At 33.0% G+C, this 19430-nt stretch overlaps 1 protein-coding gene across 1 annotated transcript in view; it reads right to left on the reverse strand.

Annotated features, from left to right (window-relative positions):
- The window catches only part of pxb (putative Hedgehog signaling attenuator pxb), a 667281-nt gene that overhangs the window by 80675 nt on the left and 567176 nt on the right, over positions 1–19430 (reverse strand). Inside the window, exon 7 of the mRNA XM_089641132.1 lies at positions 11892–12004. Within this exon, the coding sequence (XP_089497258.1) occupies positions 11892–12004 (113 nt within the window). The remainder of the gene's footprint in view (positions 1–11891; positions 12005–19430) is intronic.

Consider the following 19430-nt stretch of genomic DNA (forward strand, 5'->3'; position numbering starts at 1 on the left):
TATGAAATAAATAAGCAAACGGGAACGGGAAATGGACGGGAAATGCGAATTTTTGTTTGTCGATCTTTGAAAGCTTGTTATGTAAAGCTTTCGTGTGATTTCAGATTGATATAATGCTTGTGCAAGTTTAGTGAAAGGATAGTAAGCAAGATGAAAGATGCATCGAATTCGCAGCTTCATTCATTTAACAATTATGTGTAATAGTTACTAATCCTTTGAAAGGCGGTAACGGGATAACCAACCACCTATGGGATCTATGCCATAGGACACCCCAAGTGTTTTTCTTGATTTGGTAACTTGGCAGGTTCATAGAGTGAGGTTGTCCAGGTTTTGGCAGGGGGAGAGATCGGTTGAGGGAGAACACCTCTCCAACCGGACGATTTCGAGGTCACCTTGAGGTGAAGTGGGAGGAATGGATTCATATATCTGTCACTCCTGCGCACATTGACCCCCAGATTCCAACTCACCCATCATTCCTTATTATCTGAAACTCCTCTTCTTCATTTCCTTAAAAACCCTCCACACAGCAGCCCCAAAGATGACAGGTACCGAACGAAATTATTTTCCCTAGGGCCATATTCTCAATTCTTTCTTTTGATAAAACTAAAGTGTTTGTCTAAGAAAACGTTAATTCCCGTTTTTATGGGTATCTGTGATTGGAAGCATCAGACATACTGAATTTTAAGGTTTTTTACGTTATAATGCACGGAGCGGGCAAATAATTACCGACGAATTCTGCATGATTTATTAGACGTTGCGTTTACAATTTTAACGTGATATATCGCGTAAGAGTCCCAATTGATTTCAACCGTCTGGAGCCAATAGCATTCCCAATTGGAGTGTGTTGTTAGACTGAAGGTAATGTAGAGAAACTGATGGGAAAGAGGATCATTGGTAAGTGCCTGGCTATTTCAGATGTGGTCACCAAACATGGCTAAAGTCTTTAACGAGGGTACTGAAGAATCTACCACCATAATTTTGAATTGCATAAATCATGTAATACATTAAACAGTACTAAATGCTGTATTCGCGAATAATTTTGATCAAAGTCTAAGGAACTTGCTCTGAAAAGACAAAATTTGCACAATCTAAGTAAACATTTAAAATAGGGTAGTTTTCCTAAAGGCTCTCTCAAAGAAACATGCAAAGAAAAACATGGTGAACTTTCCTCCACTACTTGGCGTAGGCTGCACGTCTTTGGCGATTTTACAGGGAAAACATTACAAAATATGCACGGGCTGATTGATATCAAAACGCACGAGGCAGATGCGTAGACAGATTATTAAAATAAGAACGCTGAGAAAATAATAGACGTGCAAGCCTGAATATGTAATTATGTAATCATTATGGGATTTTTCAAATTAGGTAGTAGTAGTCATTCACAAGAAAATGGTTGATTAGGTTACAAAATAATATTTTCTTAGATTTTTTGAAGGCAAAATGGACAGGAAGCTTTAAGTCTTGTTAAAAAGACATAAAGCTCCCTATCGTGTTGTTCTAAAAACTTATTACTGTTGCATGCATATGTGAGTGTGTTTGTCATCAATGTTGTGTTTGTCTGTAATTAGTGATATATCAACCATGTTGATTGTAATTGTATTTGCGAGAGCTTTGGTATGAATCACTGTTGACAAACCTAATAAAAAAAATTAAAAAAGATGCAATTCCGAAGGCAATGTCAAATAGTTGGTGAAGAAAAGAGGAATCCACACTCCACAAATTTTCAAATTTCGAAACCTCAATTTACTGTAAATCCCTTATCGACAGAAACCTTGGAACTGTGAGTTATGAAATTTGCTCACCTCTTCCTGTATAAGATTTTAAGGCAAACCCAACAATTTGCTGCGATTTATTACTTATCAGTTCGAAAAAATTGGAACTGATGAGTAATTAATCGAATCAGACAAGCGATAAAGTAGGTACCAACATTATTTAATTAAATTACGTATTGAATTACATTATTGGGAGCTATGGAGAACATGGCGTGAGATCAATATTGGCATTTTGTATGGAGGAAGGAAATGAGCAAGGTGAAAAATAATGGTTAGGGAAAAACTGCATATTATAAATTACCGTAAAATTTCGACCTAGAAATATTTCAGTCAGAAAAAAGATCCGCAAATTTCATTACGCCAGAACCCTACAAATTTTAAAAATATTTCATGATATAATTTACTTACTCGTATGAGATTTCTGCTGAAAAGCTTTGCACCGATGATGGTTACTATAACTCTGTCCGAAACGTTGGTTAAATTAAAAAGAGGCGTAACACGGCACAATAATAACCCATAAAAATATCAAATCGTATATAATGAAAAAGATACGCTCTGCGCTGAGCACCATAATCCGGATAAAAGATCTGGATAGTGGCGCTTAAATATTTTCACCCTGCAGAATTACCAGAGGAATCGATAAAATCTCAATGTTGGCCAAGCCAAGTTGGTCGATCTATTAACTACGCGTGAACAACCGTTCGCAAATATTTAAAAAGCATGTCAAAGTATTTGAAAGGAGAGAAAGTTCGCCCGCAGGGAATTACCGCCGACCCGGAAGTACCCGGAACAGAAAAAAAACTTTTAAGTAGCCCGACGTTTTCACTATGCGGCGGGGATGCTTTATGGGGAAAGTTCCGGGCACGAAACACGGGGAAAATGCAATATCTTGCCCGGAAAAGTCGCCAGCGTCATGGTGCAGTTGAGTAATTATTTATGGGAATTGTTTCAGCCCTGCGAGAACGCTTAATAACCAAAAATACTGAGTGCATATTATTGCATACTTGAACTAACTAACTAACTAACGAACATGCCATTTCTCTATATAAATAGACAGATAGTTGTGGAATGCCACGCATCTGTGTAAGTCTTTTACGATTTAGAAATAATAGTTCCAGTTTTAGAAAGAAACCAGATGCAAATAACTTATAATTTCATTGTGTTAAATTTAAAATTGATCTCCACTATAAACTTTGCAGTGAGCATGTAATTTGAACTTTTAATAATGCGTGATCAAAAACAACTATTAACCATCGCCGTCCCCTTTTGTTAAGAAATTACTGGAATTAACCGAAAAAAACAGAATTATTAAAAAAAAGTAGTTTTATTATATAATAAGAAGACAGGATGTAGATTAAACAAAAAAATTCATAACGGAAACAAAAGCAGAAAATTTACTACTGAAATGTCAGATAAACAATATTTTATGGACTTTTTATATTTATGCAGTTCGCAATGTCCTCTTTTGATAATATTTTATTGCAATTATTACATTGTTTGTTAAAGCAAGAATTTTATTTAAGATTTGTTTTGCCTTGATCCACTTTGAATGGGACGGATGAGCGTGTGGAGCGCGCAGGTACATTAAATTGAATCTTATTTAGCATCTCCGGAGGATTGAATATTGTTGTTAAATAATTAAATATGAATAATGTATCTATGTGATATGCAATTTATCTATTATGAGATTTTATAGTATGAAATTGTCACCGTATAATTATTAATACTATTTAAATAGAGATTTAAGATCATTCACTTCAAAATGAGTATAAAAAAGTAATGTATCAATTTTGATGATCTACTGTATCAAGTTAATTTATTAAAATTATCAGAACGTAGAATAATTAATGACCTAACTTGTTTAAATAAAATCATTTATTCCGGGTTGATTCTTTCAAAATACCTCGCAAACAAACATCAAGATTATCTACTACTGTATTATTGCGACAACTCCAACACGGAAGCACAATACCATACTCCCATTCGCAGTACACAGAATTTGGGTAGTGATTATAACGATGGAAATGAAGTATTTTAGTACACTAAGGATTTTCTATCGACTTATGTATTTCTAGTAATGTCTCAGAATCTATCTATTATCTTATCTGATATTTTTCCACCTTGTACTGCTAAATATTTTTGTTTTAATGTTGTTGTTTATTAGATGTTCTTTGTCCTAAAAATAAAAATAGAAATGAAAATAAATAAATATGTAAAAGACATTTTTTTTAACTTTTTGAACCCATAACACGTCAACAAATCCTAAAGCCATTCGAGTTGACAAAGTAGCTCCTAGTCGACAAAAGTCGCCACAGTTTAAAACTTCCGCCTTTACGACTTCTCCAGCTGGCAATTAAAAATTGACAATGTTTCAGAAGTTGTCCGCATCACAAACTATTCGTTCCAAACAGCTGGGACCATCTTCCTCTGCAACTAAGAGAGTCGTAAATTAAAATAAACAAAGTCAAAATTTTTACTAACGATCGTAAAGATATAATATATTTAATGAAGTTTACTTGGAAAAGCTGCTTTGAGTAATTCAAGTTAAAAAATCAACCCGCATAAAAATCAAAAGTTTGATCTACATTAAAATGTCTTTTAAATTTATCTTTTTAGTTCGAGTGAGTATTGAACATTCCTACCCAGGAAATAGAGTCAGCAACTCTACCAACATTGCCGAATGCAGATCTGGTAAGACCGATATTTATTCGAAATGCGTATTTATCCGCGTATGTGTACGTTCTTGCCACCAAAACTTATTGGTATATTAAGTTGTCATCGACAACGATTATATCTGCAGAAATTCGGCTCGATTATATGTCGGGAAGTGGGTTAATTTCCGCTTCCAAGATATGCATTCATTCATTCCGGGTAATTTAAACATATTTATTTATTTATTTTTATTTATTTTTTTTCTTCATATGAAGCGGTTACTTTGTGATGTGACATTATAATTTAAAATTAAACAATAACTTTGTAAACATCACTTATAGGTATATTTATTTGTTAAATACGTTATGTGTAATTAAAAAAGAAAAAAAATGTCAGCAAGAAGAAATAATATTGTATTCCATCTTTGGAATTCTGTTTTTCAAACTATGTTACAACCTAATGCGGTACACACACTCCATGCTTCGTTTACTTTAATACATCGATCGACTATTACATAATTATAGATATTATGTACTAACGAAGCTTCGTTTAAGCAAAACCGTTTGATGTGTAAGATAATAAAGTTCTTGGTTAAATGCTTAAATGTTAATTATATTTAAAAAAAATAATCTTATACCATGATTTTGATAATCCTTTAATTGATCAAAATGCATACTATGCTAATCCTAAAAATAGGATAGTGTACTTGACTTCATTGACTTCAAGGTCATCGAAGATTTGAGTCAATAAATATTTTAAACAAAAAAATGGCATTGTGGTATGTTGTGAGGCTGAAGGTAGTGGGGTGGGAGGAGATGGGATAAGAAAGGTGGGCAAGTACCCGGAGATTCAGATCTGGTTACTAAACACGGCCAAAGACATTTCAAGCAACGATTTCAAATTCTGAATGGTGGTCTTACACCAGGGCGATATACTGAGAGTATCGTTCACTACATTTAAAACATAAAACAAATTACATTTAATTGCGCAATCTGGGATTCGAACCCGCGACCACCACCTTGCTAGACGAGAGCCTTACACCTCGACCTGGAGGCCGCTGCACCAATATCAGCAAACAACAGACGAATATTTATTTTCGTATCCAGATAAGCTTTCGACTTATAGTAACGTACTAAAATAGTAATTTCACGAACAAAATACAGGTGGGGGTTTAAAATATATTAATCCCAAACAACCTTTCAAATGACAAATTAAAACGTTAAAATCAAAGCACCGTATGTTAAACAGTACTACAAAGTGAGAAACAAAGGCTCATTTTTCATTTCCGAATTCCAGGAACAAAGGAAATCCATTATTATTATTTAATAAACAGTCCCGGCTGGACCGGGTAATTTATATAATAATTAATTTCGCAATTAAAATTCGCCGCTGGTTTTCGCCGCTGCGGTTGCCCCGACCTCCCCAGCCCTGTTAAAGTAGAGTTTGTGGAAAAATTAGGGGATGAAAATGGAAAAAAAATGGCGGGTAGACTGGCGAACCTCGCAACACGCAGTGTGGGATTTTTTTTTTGACAAACTGTGTGCAGGGAAATTAATGGTTCTGACGCGAATTTAATAGAATTATTAAATAGAATGTTTAGTGAATAGTGCATTTTTGTGGGTAATTCTGTTTCTATGAAATCAAAGATTATTTTCTTCAAAAGGCATTTTTTCACACATTTTTACGTCGGTTATTACAAAATAAACGAGAGATTTTAAGCTAATTGTTTAGTATTACGTTATTCCGAATTGAAATGTTTCTGGCAATAATTTCAGATATATTGAGTTTCAGATCTAGTCAATCTGATCAGTATGGTTTTTCAATCTTCCTCAATCTCTTATCGACCCCCTGTCTTTATGCAAATTGACATACATCCTATCTTATCTATAAATTAACATACATCCTTTATTATCTACAAATAGACATATATCATATCTTATCTATAAATTGATTTACATAATTTTTTATCTACAAATTGACAAACATTTTGTATTATCTAGGAATTGATATACATTCTGTCTTATATAAAAATGAACATACATCACATCTTATCTATGAATTGAAATGCAACTTATTTTATCTACAAATTTACATACGATATTTTATCTACACATTGAAATACATCCTATTTATCTACAACATGCATTATTTTGCAATATTGGGGGCGACATATAAGACAGTGGAGAGAAGTGAGAAAATATTTAAATACATTTGAAGTACTGAACAAAATTTCTGAAAATGATTAATTCAAAATATACCAGGAAAGCCACTGGTACTGTTGAAGATTTGTTGATTTGATTTCTGTCTGTTATAAAATAACACATCACAAAAATACTATTTAATAACTTTTTGGTATCAGTAAAAATCCTAACAAACTTGGAACACGAGTGTAATAACCGCTATCCAAAGTGAGAAACGCTAGAGGAAAATATATTCCCATCTTTATAGTAGGCAGTCACTTTTATGAATAATTTACCGATTGGCTAGATTTCTTCTTTGCAAGTTGTCGCGGGACACCTAATAAGAAGAAAAGGGTAAGGTATAGGGGTAGACATGGGGATGAGAGCGGTAAGGGTAGCTCGGGTCAGCGAATAAATTACGCGTGAGACAATGGGGCAGTGGCCCTTGGACCTGTGAGTATTTTATTAATATTATATACATCGCCCGCCCAAGGGATGTATTTTAAAATAATAAAGCCATTATACTCGGAAGATAGGCGTTCATTAAAAGAAATACTACATTCGCCGAAAAGAGGAAAGGGCGCCATCTATTATTTTTATGGCGAATAAACTTCACTCGGGTCAAATTCATGTGGGATTTGTATCTCACTTCAGCATGAATATGTATGCATAAAACTGTCTTTCGGCAGGCATACTTTTAGTATAAATAATTGTCTATGTGCTTATACGCAGCTTGAATGTTTTTTTAACAGTTTTTTTGATAAAAAAAAAACAAATTTAAGTAAAATTTGATTCATTCACGGAATATGCCAAAAATGACGAAGAATTGTGTTTTATCATATTTTCTATTATATGATACTTTAGAATTACAATTGTCTGAATGATGTTTGGAAAAGACAGTGGCGGTACGTGGTCTTTCTTTTTTGGGAATTTAACTAGATATTAAATGAGTGAGAAAACATCGCTAATCTATTAAGGAATTTCATCACATCACTGAACCAGAGATTGGCGACCTAGAAAAAAGATTTAATTTGGCGTCCGTGGCTAATGAATATAATATCGTATGTAATAAAAAATTGCTTAAAATTTGAAAAATTACAATATGAAACTGTTTATTACATAAAAAATTCAGTAATTAAATTTTTAAAATAAAACATAAAAATAAATACACATAGTATAAAAATAAAATAATATTCCGGAAAAAAATGGTCTTAAAATCAGATAGTCGCTACGCACCCGTGCAGCGAACAGATTCCCATGGTTTGCAGACTCGCATTGTTTACCGCTATAGCGCTACGAGTGCGTTTTGTTTGAACTATTCCTTAGAACATAAAGTCCCATAGTAGCGGATTTGAAAACGCACTTATAGGATTCAGGTTGGATTTTTGCACGGAATTTGAATAGCGCGCTAATTAATAAAGCGTGGTAAAATTATAATCTTTTATATGATACTTCACTGCACAAACGCACTTAAGAAAAACATACCATAAAGCTAAATTCATTTCGATCAAATTTTCTTTTTAGAATGTTAGTCCCTCACAAGAGAAACTTTCAATGACTCGGAATTGAACCCTCGACTTTTGAGTTAATAAACAAGGGGCTTAAGTTGAGAATGAGGAGTAAAATGAACACCCGAAATATGTTATATAGTTTTTTTAAGTCCGTCGGACCACCCATTGATGATGAATATTCGTTAGGATAGAGAAAACTAGTTGGAGCATAGTAAAAAGCAGTCAGAAAAACGCAATAAAAAATATTCATTCATTAAAGTGGCGGAAACGCGATCTCTTACAAAGTAATAAAAAAGAGAAGTAAATCTCAGTTCCTTACATAACCAAATTCCCGGAAACTTCATTAAACCAAACGTCTAGTTTTATGTTTATGGCGACTCCAAATACGTCCGAGCTTCTTTCCTGGCTCATCCACTTTCCCATTTTACGTCGAGCTATAAAAATATTGACGCGCCTCCAGTTCCTACCGCTAGGTGTCACTAGGTGTCGTCTGTAAATCAAATATTTGCCAAAACGGAACAATGTTTACGGGGTGGCCTGATTTATGCTTTTCACATAAATTGCGTATTGAAATTTATCGGGTTCCTTTTTATCTTTTTCCTACCGTTTCCTTTAGCATTTTTTCAACACTCTATGCTTTCATTTTTTCTTTCTTTTATCTGTTTATGTTGTATTTGGGTGGGTCGGGATTATATCGCGAATTATTTCTGGAATATGATTTCATAAAATAAACACATCGTTAAACCGAAAACCTAACATTGTTTATTTAAGACCGTAAGTGATTTTTGTATGTATTTAAACATTTCAGGATTTATTATGCTGAACAAAGCTTGTTTGAAAAAATATGTAAATTTTGAATATTGTGAGGCAATCTGTGGGGAGGGGAAGGATAAAGAGAAAAATAACCTTGGAAAGCATTTGACTAGTAAGGTATGGACATTAAACCTTGCTAAAGGCCTTGCGAACAACGTATCTATGGTGAATTCAGTTCATTCAAAAATGTGATATTGAGCTTTGAACTTTGCAACAAAATAAATTAAATCATTCAAAGTAATATAATATGTAAAATCACAAAATGTTTTTTCCTAATTATTCTATACTTTATAAGATCCAGTAGCTCGTATATACGAGAAGAGAATTTCCATATTAAAAGACAATAATGCTTAAAAGGTGATATGTGAACAATATTCAAAGAGTTATTAAATAACTACAAACGTATGTAGTTATTTAATAACTCTTTGTAATCATACAAAATAAACCAATTCAATATTCAAATTAACTACCATAATCCAATAAACACAAGTATAGAGAAATAAGAACAATAGCCGAAGTTTTTTTAATTGTTTTAAATGTTAGAAGTAGAGATTAAGTAAAGCGATATAAAGGTTACCATATATTATTATCGAATTTCAGGGATAGTATAGATTAAGTAAAGGTACTTAAAGGTTACCATATATCATTATCCAATTTCAGGGATATTATAGATTAAGTAAAGGAACATAAAGGTTACCCTATATCATTATCCAATTTCAGGGAAAGTGTAGATTAAGTAAAGGTACATAAAGGTTACCATATATCATTATCCAATTTAAGGGATAGTATGGATTAAGTAAAGGTACATAAAGGTTACCATATATTATCCAATTTCAGGGAGTTAATTTGATTTTTTAAATGTTCATATTTAAGTAGCAGAAGTCTTGGACGTCCGAAGAAGACATGGCACGATCAAGTGAATCAGATACTTGAGTCGGGCCATAATAAGAGTCAGAACGATAGAAGAGTATGTATGAAACGATGTATGAATGTGAATGAGGCAAGAAGAGTGTGCCAAGACCGAGTTTAGCGGTCGGTCCTCTTTGTGGGGAAACGGCGTGATGGTTAGTTAGTCATATATATAAGTTTCGGTTACATTAATTTTGTTTTTGGACAATAATATATTGTACCATCTCAGACCTAAATACGAGTAGTGGTGCTGAGCCGTGGTCGGTCTTAGCATCGGGATGGCTACTAAGCCTTTTTTTGAATAATTTAATTATTATTATATTATAGTAATTTAAATTTTCAAAAGTACATATCTACATATATTTTTGACAAGTAATGTATATTAACTGAGTCAGTGAAGTTCTTTTGCTCTTCCAAGGAGTTTGCAAGAGCCATAAAATGTTTAAATTATTTACTTATTTAGGCATTTTTACATTTTCGTGACAGCAGTTTCGCTCTCCAGGGGCATTATAAAGAAATCCACATTGCTACAAATTTTAAATATGTAATTCAGCACGTGCATTCTGGGCTAATGAATATTGAATGGGTTTCTCTTATTCCGGCTCGCCAGCCCAACACGTGGGATTCAGCATTAATGTGTCTGCATAATGAATGAAGACAGAGACGGGTGCTGTGCAGAGGAGATAGAGGAATTGCAGAGTCGGTAGAGATGAATGGAAACCGAGAAGTCGAAATAGGGTAAACATTAGAAGAAAGACGAACAGCATTATATTTATGGTCAGATCTGCTTTGGTCCATGGGATCTCAACGTCTGTTTTGACTGGCGTTGCCTATTTGTCAGACTTCACATGAATGATTCGATGTAAGAAGCACACAAAAGTTACTACCATAAATCCACTCGTGCGATAGCTACCCGTATTTAGGTAGGTGATTTTTATTAATTAAAATGAATTATACATTTGAAATTTTTATTTTTTATAAGTATCTAAAAAAATCAACCCGTCAAAAACCTATTTTTTAACTTTGGTACATCTACTTTAAAATATATTTTAAAATTAAAATACATATTTTTTTTGGTTCGGAACAGGATAGTACTTTCCTTCCAAAGGATTAGTGTTGGCCGTGCTAACAACCTCGTCAAATGCCAATCGGGTAGGACCGACAAATACATTTCGTAGATTAACTGCTGTAATGTGATCCAATATCTATGTCCGTGTGTGTATAAATTTTTACCACCAGTTGCTAGAATACATTGTGATCAACAACGAGTCTCTCTTCCGAGTTTCAGCTTGATCGGATGTCGGGAAGTGGGTTAATTTCCGCTTCCAAAACTTGCATTAATTCATTACCGAAAACAAAAGTGAAATTCAAATGGCGATATACGATGTCAGGTAGTGTAAGAGCGGCAGAGCGCATTATAAATGGGCTAGAACCAAAAGTCAGTAGCAACATCGGTTTTCATTCAAGTCATGGAAGATATTTAAAGTGTGTATTATGTATTCAGTGGCGCTAAAGCACACACATTAGCAAAGCACTACAAAACAATTCAAAACACCGACAAAATACGAAACAATTTACGAAATTTGATTGACAGAAAAAATTTTAGTACAAAAATAGTAAAGTCAAGTCTATCTGCTTTTCCGCCCAAAAATCCATTACACGATAAGTAAGAAAGCTTCACGTAGCAATAGAAGATAAATGACATATTCTATCAAAACGTCAGCTTAAATGTCCCAGTAAATTACAAATAAAAGTTTATTTTCCGAACTTCAAAAACTATCAACAGTCACTTATCTTGTCTTGGTCAGACCAAGATGGTAGCTTATATATTATATTGTAGATTCTACAACATCATCATGATCTTTATGAGCCAGTTTTCTTTTCTAAATTAAAGTATTCATTCAAGCACTCTTCACGTTCAGTTTATGCTTTTGTGTGAAGAAGATCAAAAACACTTTGCTTGGTTTGTTAACATTCTCATTGACATAAATATTTCCCGCACATCTAATTTCACGGATCGATTAAAACTAAAATAGTAATGACTTTCGACTTACTTCCAAATGACCAATGCTCCAATGAAGATTCCTAAGCCTAGCAGCAGGGAGAACAGGGCTATTAAAGCCGGGGTCTGGAATGATGGGTTGCTATGATATGATGCGTCGATCGTCTGCAAGAGAAAGAGAAATAAACATTAAACCACGAGCATTACATTCGTTGAAGTTCGTCGGAATATTTCAATTATATTTTGGCTGGACTCAGACCGTAAAGAGTTTAAGTCAAATGTATATTTTTCTTCCAATATTTCTGATGATATCCATCGTCTCTGTTTAAATAAATATGTGCATTATGATTGCAAGTTCAAAAAAATGTCATCGTCGAAAAATACGAGTTTTTACAGAACTTTTTGCCTATTTTTTTGTATTGTTGGTACCTGCGGCTAAGTGAAAATGCTGATATAACTGTATAAATAACTTGGTACCTGCGGCTAAGTAAAAATGCTGATATAACTGTATAAATAACTGTACAAATGTTCAATTACCTTTCCTAGAAAGATTTAAGGTTTGTTAAGTATTTTCCTTAATAGACTTAAAACGTTTGGTGACTGAACACCATTTATTATACAAGAGTGATTCAATGAAATCAGTGAGATTCCATTCTGTCTTTCGGTGCAGTAAATTAAACGGGTGAGCAGTAATGAATGCAGCAACACTGTCGCTATCTCTCTACATCTACCGAGAGGAATAGTCTCAAAATGCACTATACTTAAGATTATTTGCATCGGAGTTGTCATTTTAAAATAACGTTTTCAGAATAGAAGCACAATACTTCCACGGTATGACGAAAAGGTAATATAAATAATAATTAAAGGTACATGTAATTTGATACATTGCAATTCTTTACAAGCATACTTGATTTTCTTTAAATATAATTTTTTTGTTATCTACAAAGAGCTGACATTCTAAAAACACAGTAAAATACTACAATTAGCACTGGGCCAAAATGACTCCCTCACGGTACACCGCTGAATGTGACAAGATTTGTTTTAATGAATTTTGCCAGAGATATTGTATTATATCTTTGCTGAGCAATTATTTTGAAGATGGTTATATAGCGGAATTAAATAGTCTAGCAGATGTTTATATCGATTACATGAAAATATTTATAGAATCTGAAAACTAATAAATTTTTTATACATTTGAACAATTCCATAGGGTTTAGTTTAATATTCTCCACGATGCTTTATCTAGTATGCAAGTGATAGTTCGTATTCTGAATCTACACGTTCAAGTGACGATAAGACATGCTATTGCTTGTTCATGAGACATGTTGGATTATTTCGGTGCGTGCTATTTATAAAGCCCGTTGCAACAGCACCTGCACTCTGTAGTCTCCGAAGCGTACTCAACTGTACATTTGATTTATATTATCCCAAGCGTGTTAATAAAGAAACAGAATGCTAAAAAGCTCAACGTCTATCAAGATCTGAATTTAACTTGTCTGCGAACTTAAATGCCATGTAAATGATTTGCAATCCTGGCTAACTGGATTTAGTTCAGACAAGTTCTTATGAAGAGATACTTTGGCTGCTTTTAGGGATTTAAAAAAAATATTTCTTTCTCCTTCTTGAGACAAAGTTCGTTGGCTCGAAAGCGTTTTTGACTAACAAAACTGATGAGAATTGTTTTTGTATTCCATTAAAAAAGACTGTTCTCTCAGAAAAAAATAATTGAAAGAATAAAACGTAAGTAATATTAATAATATCCTAAAAAGATGTTTGAAAAAAAACCTTAAAAGCACTATCTTCAGACATCATTAAAAACATTAAATAAGAGGAATTTTTTCTGTCTTTAGGATCTTGGTCAAAACAACTATTTTCAACTCCTAACGATTTCGTCAATCGATCACTTAACGACAAAACTTACTGATATAAAATATTTCAAATTCATTAAAAATCTCTTCGAATTATTCGTAATCCTGTTAAAAACGCGACTGCAGGCCTTGAACGAATGAATTGACAGATTTCCTATATATTCTGAATGGACTAATATTTTATCACGAAATGGATTGCCATCACGTTTTTAACAGGATTTTCATAAATCAGCCATACCAATTTTGCATGAACTACGTAGAGTGTATACTTTATATACTAATTTCACATATTAAATTTAATATTTCAATGCAATGATGCAATGAATTACAATACATATAATATTATTATGGCAAAACAAATGGGTAGCAAGTTCAGAAATTTCTTGTACAATCGATTATAAATTATAATAATTAGAATAAAATAACTTTGTTTTGTATAAAATAACTTTATTGTATATATTTTCAAAATATAAAACCAACCGATTTAGGTTCATCCTGAACCTTCATTAGGGTTATAAACAAACTAATCATTTAAATGCGTTAAAGATCTACGATTCATTTCATTCGTTCACTTCATTCATTTCAGATATATTTCTAGCTAATAATAAAAACTAATTTTAAAAACACCCTAATATAATAGAACTTCATCCTTCTTCTGGCGCTTGTAAAATTAGATTGTTAATGTTAATTTTAGTTATAAGTTTCTACATATATAAATATATATTTTATTAAGATAAGTAGTTATAGACCTTAGTCGTAAGTCACTAGATATAAGTCTTAGATATAAGTCACTAGTTTTAAGTAACTATTTAAGAAATATATTTGTACAGCGCCCTTGAGGTGATTTCTTACGAAACGGCGATATATAAATTAGCCAAATATTATTATTATTATTAATTGGTTTTATATTTTGAAAATAAATATAATAAAGTAGTATTGTAAAAAAATAATTTAATTCTAATTATTATAATTATGTTTATATCTACAAAGTGTTTGCTACATGTGAAAATAAAATTATACATTCAAATACGTAAAATATGATTTAAGATTTTCATGGCCAAAAGTATTTTTGTTATTTGTTTTTGGGGTGTTATGCCGTGTTGCGCTAACTCCTTCTTTAGCCAACGTTTCGGACAGCATTGCAGTGTCCATCATCAGGGCAGATGTGTTATTTTAAAGAAGGAGTTAGCGCAACACGGCATAACACCCCAAAAACAAATAACAAAATTTCAAATACGTACTTTATGTTCCACGAAGTATGGAGAGTGCATTTTTGATTCTGTATATTAAAAGGAATGTAATGCATCCCAAGAAACGTCAAAATGTTTGTTTTAATGCAGGAACCATGTTTACGTCTTTCAGAACAACATCCGTTGGGATGCTGAGATGTTGACACGATCAATAAATATTAGTGCATCTCCTCAATAACGGTTTATACGCATCAAATATGGATCAAATAAACGGAAACTGATTTTTAAACATCAGTTCGCCCTTAATGTAGGTGAGTTGCAGCTCGCCGGGTGGTCAAATATACACAGTTATAGACTGTTTGAAGAAATTAATCAGCTTAGACAGTTAATTTGTTTGTTTATTGATGTTGATCCGAGACATATTGACACTTCGTCGGTGAATGAAAGCGGATGCGGTGTAGGAAAGATAGATATAATATATTTATTTGATTTCGAAATAGTTGGACATTAAAAATAGTCGGTGCATTCGCTCAAATTATCAGTTATTGAAGTCACCACATTATTGAGCAAATGAATCTTAATGCAAGTATAGGTATGATCAAAGGTATTAGGAACTAACATGAAAAATTCTGCCGCAACACAGGCTAGCATAGTGAGGCGGTATTTGAGAAACCTCAACTAACTGTCCTTTTATTTTCTTTTTATCTTTGTACCGGACGTTGTACAACCGACTTAATATTAATTTGCATAAATTTGAATTTATGCAGAGGTATTTCCCTTACAAACTAACCTCTGCGCATATTCGAATTTATGCAACAAAATCATCCCTAAAAACTTGTGTAAAACTGTAAATCTTATCTGTTGATTAATAAATAAAACCACGGGGTCAAGCAGTCATCATTATAGACAAAAAACAAAGGCTTGACCCCCCAACACCCTCTTATAAATTAAATACCTATCATAATAAATTTGTACAAAACATGGAAGATTTGCATGAAATTTGAAATTGTGCAGACGCAGTTTCCTTTACAAAACTTGCCGTTTGCACAAAATTGAATATTGTGCAAATCTTCCCTTTAATACATAAATTTGCATGAAATTTGAAATTGTGCAGACGCAGTTTCCTTTACAAAACTTGCCGTTTGCACAAAATTGAATATTGTGCAAAGCTGCCTTTTAAATATATTGTCTCTCTTTAATATGTGCACACTCACAAAATGTCTGAAAATAAAAATGTCCCGGGCAGGCGGATTAAAGAAACAGTCAGGGACCTAGTCAAAATCATCCCTTTCCGAGTTGCCCAACAACGGCGCTCTTCCCTGTGAAAATTCTGGGAACCCAAAATAAATTCTCGGAATTTCTCGCTAACAAAGGGAGAGCTAAGCCCGATGGTCCTTTAAAAGGCAGAAAACTTGCGCAATTCGGCAGAGAGCCAGCAACCATCGAACGATCAACATCTCTCCTGGACTGCCCTGACTGCCTTCTTCAAGCCTCTTCTGCCCTGGACCTTCACTTCAACCTGGCCTTCTTCTTTCTCCCGGCTCCCTGGTGTTCATCAAGAAGAAACTTTCACAATAGTCGAAGCGTCCCTTGTCAGGGCGCAGGTTCCCCCCTACCTTCCTCCCCCCTGCCTTATACCTTTCTCCCACATTTTCCCCATTTCTCCCTTTCCCTATATTTTTTCCTCATTTTTCCCAATTTTTTTCCACATTTTTCCACATTTTTCCTTTTCCCCATATTTTTCCCCATTTTTCCATTTTTTTCAACACTCTCCCTACTTTTTCCCGACCTTCTCTTCCAAGGCGTCGAAGCGGCCAGCCGACCACTCCCGCTATATCGTCTGTGCGGCCGGCGACTACAGTGCCGTCCCGTACAATCTTCATCATATTATGTTTATATTTTTCTGTTAATTTTATAATCTTAAAAAAAGTTATAAATCAATGTACAGTATACACCATAATATGCATTTACAGTTGTAATGTGCAAACTTCCTTAAATGAAGATATATATTATTATTATTATAGTCTATTTTTAGTATTCAGAAACAGTCGAAATACTTAACACTGCAGTCGAGAGAGTTGCTAGTATAGAGTTTGTTTGTTTAAAAAAATGGTTCACTCGTTATTTCGTCTTATGTCTATACGCCAGATGATCCATATACCGCTCACTCTTTAACGGGGTTTTTTTTATCTGAAAATACGCAACAAATTATACGTAATTATTTCTTGACATGTAAATGGCTATTTTAAAGCTCTATTGCTCATGATGGAAATAAAATTGTTAGTTGACCTACATATTCAAGAGAAAAATGTTTTTAGTAAATTATACACATAGATTTTCTGCTTTGAAGTTACCCTCAAACTAATTTGTTTGCTTTGGTCTCAAAGAAATCGTTGAGACTCTCTTACTGTCATGGTGAGAAATATGATCATAACGATGTTAAAAAAAAAAAAAACATCACGCTTTATATTCAAATCTACAAATTAACAATAGAAAAATTAAAACGTGCAACATTACTAAACCACTGAAATGAAACAAAAAAATGAAACTTCGTAATATTTTTAATTAATCATTTGTATATAATAAGAAATGAAAAAAAAGAAAAGCAACGGTAATGTTTGTAATGAATTTGTTTAGTAAAATGTGTGAGTTTTTATACATTTATTCGTAATCAGTAATTTTAGTTACAATAAGGTGAGCCATTTTCAATTGTTTTTAAGATTGCATTCAAAATTTGAATGTTTAAAATTTGGAACGTTTTTGTCTAAAATAAAATTTAAAAGCGTATTTAATCACTTAAAAAAAGCTTTTAGTTATCGGATACGTTCATAAATATTCCATTTATTTGGATATTATTGAAAAGCGAAAATACTTCGATCTACTGAAAGAATATACCAGATGCCTAAGGGGTAAAGATGTTATGAAATGTAAATATTTGACTATGTTTTATTTTTTCGACCGTGGCTAAAATCGAACCAATTGATCCATTGATAAAGTTAAACGAGTCGATGTATACAAAAATGTTCAATTTTATGTAGCTTTTGGGGCATGTAGCAAACACGAAAATAATCCCATTGTGTCTGTATTATGTAACATAAAAACATACAAAATGGTAGATAGTAAATATTATGAGTACGTTTAATAAGCCGACCAATAAGGTTATTGATATTATGTGTAATTTAGTCATCGATATTAGTCGATGATAATAAATAAAATTTCATACTTGGTAAAAAAACAACACAATAAGCCGAAGTTAATAAAGAATATAATCTTTTTTTGGAAACGGGATCAGGGAGCATACTGATATAAAAGGTTAACATTAGTGAAACGCCGGAGATCAAAAGGACGATAATGTAAACATTCCCAAGGATATTTATGGAATTACGAAGAACGAAGAGGATACATCGTGGGAGTGAAAGGTTATAAAATATAAAATTTCCATGGGCCTAGGTGGTATTTATTTTTTGTGGAATATTTGTTTTCATTTGTGGAATATTAATTTTCATTTTTTGACAAGAAGTATAAACAATACGCATTTGTTCACTAAGCCAAGCGGTAACCTTCCTGGCTTCATTCAATTTTCAAACATCGTCTCACACACACTTTTTTCATTCAGAATCTTTGCAAGATATCATTCAAGTATTTAAATTTATTACTAGATCGAACGTACGGGAGTCCACGACTTTCCATCTACTTGTTAAAACCAATGTTGGAATTGCAATATTTTCGTTTCTCCTCACTCGTAATACGGCAGTTCATTATTTTACAACACTAAAGCACACGAGATTTAATTAACTATCACATTTAATTTCCAATCGATTGTGTTTGACATGTGATATTTTATTATGTTTGGGGTAGTAAAGTTTAAAGTGTCGAATTTGGAACCAAGCGCCGCGGATTACGAGAAATATATAAGCCAAAAACATGTCTGCTCTTAGTGTGTCTGATGCTGCATATACACATACGGACCAATGCGCGAACGGATCCACGATTACGGGAAAGGTACGAATCAATCGCAAATGGCATGAAACGCTGCTTCCACAACGAACGCAGGCAATAGGTATAAAAATCACTCGGCAAGCAGAGTCCACAGATGGTAGATTTAAGTCCAAAAGCGTTTTTAATTTTATTTTGTGAATAATTTGATAATAATGAAAACGTTAAAAAATCAAAGGATACTGTTACAAATAATCTTATCCATAATATATTTTTGAAGTAGTTTCTTCTAGTATGCGTTCATAATATTCTAATTACAAAATAAATTATTTTACGTTTTTATTTTTTATAACGCTATCCATAATTTTATTTCAATTCTACATAAGCGAAACTGTCGGAAAAGCTTCAATTTATTCAAAGAATATTTTTTGTATTCATAATATAAACCGATTCGTAGTAAATCATAATTGAAAATAGTGATTTCACTGACAGATTCTCCTTAAATTATTATAATATTCGAGAAAATAAATTATTGTGGTAAAAGCGGTAGCTTGGTACAGCTTAAAAAATGTAAGCTTAAAGCTACAGCTTTTTAAT

This window comes from Hesperophylax consimilis, chromosome 16 (genome assembly GCF_061612785.1).
Source record: "Hesperophylax consimilis isolate HC1 chromosome 16, BYU_Hcon_1.0, whole genome shotgun sequence".
Lineage (NCBI taxonomy): Eukaryota > Metazoa > Arthropoda > Insecta > Trichoptera > Limnephilidae > Hesperophylax > Hesperophylax consimilis.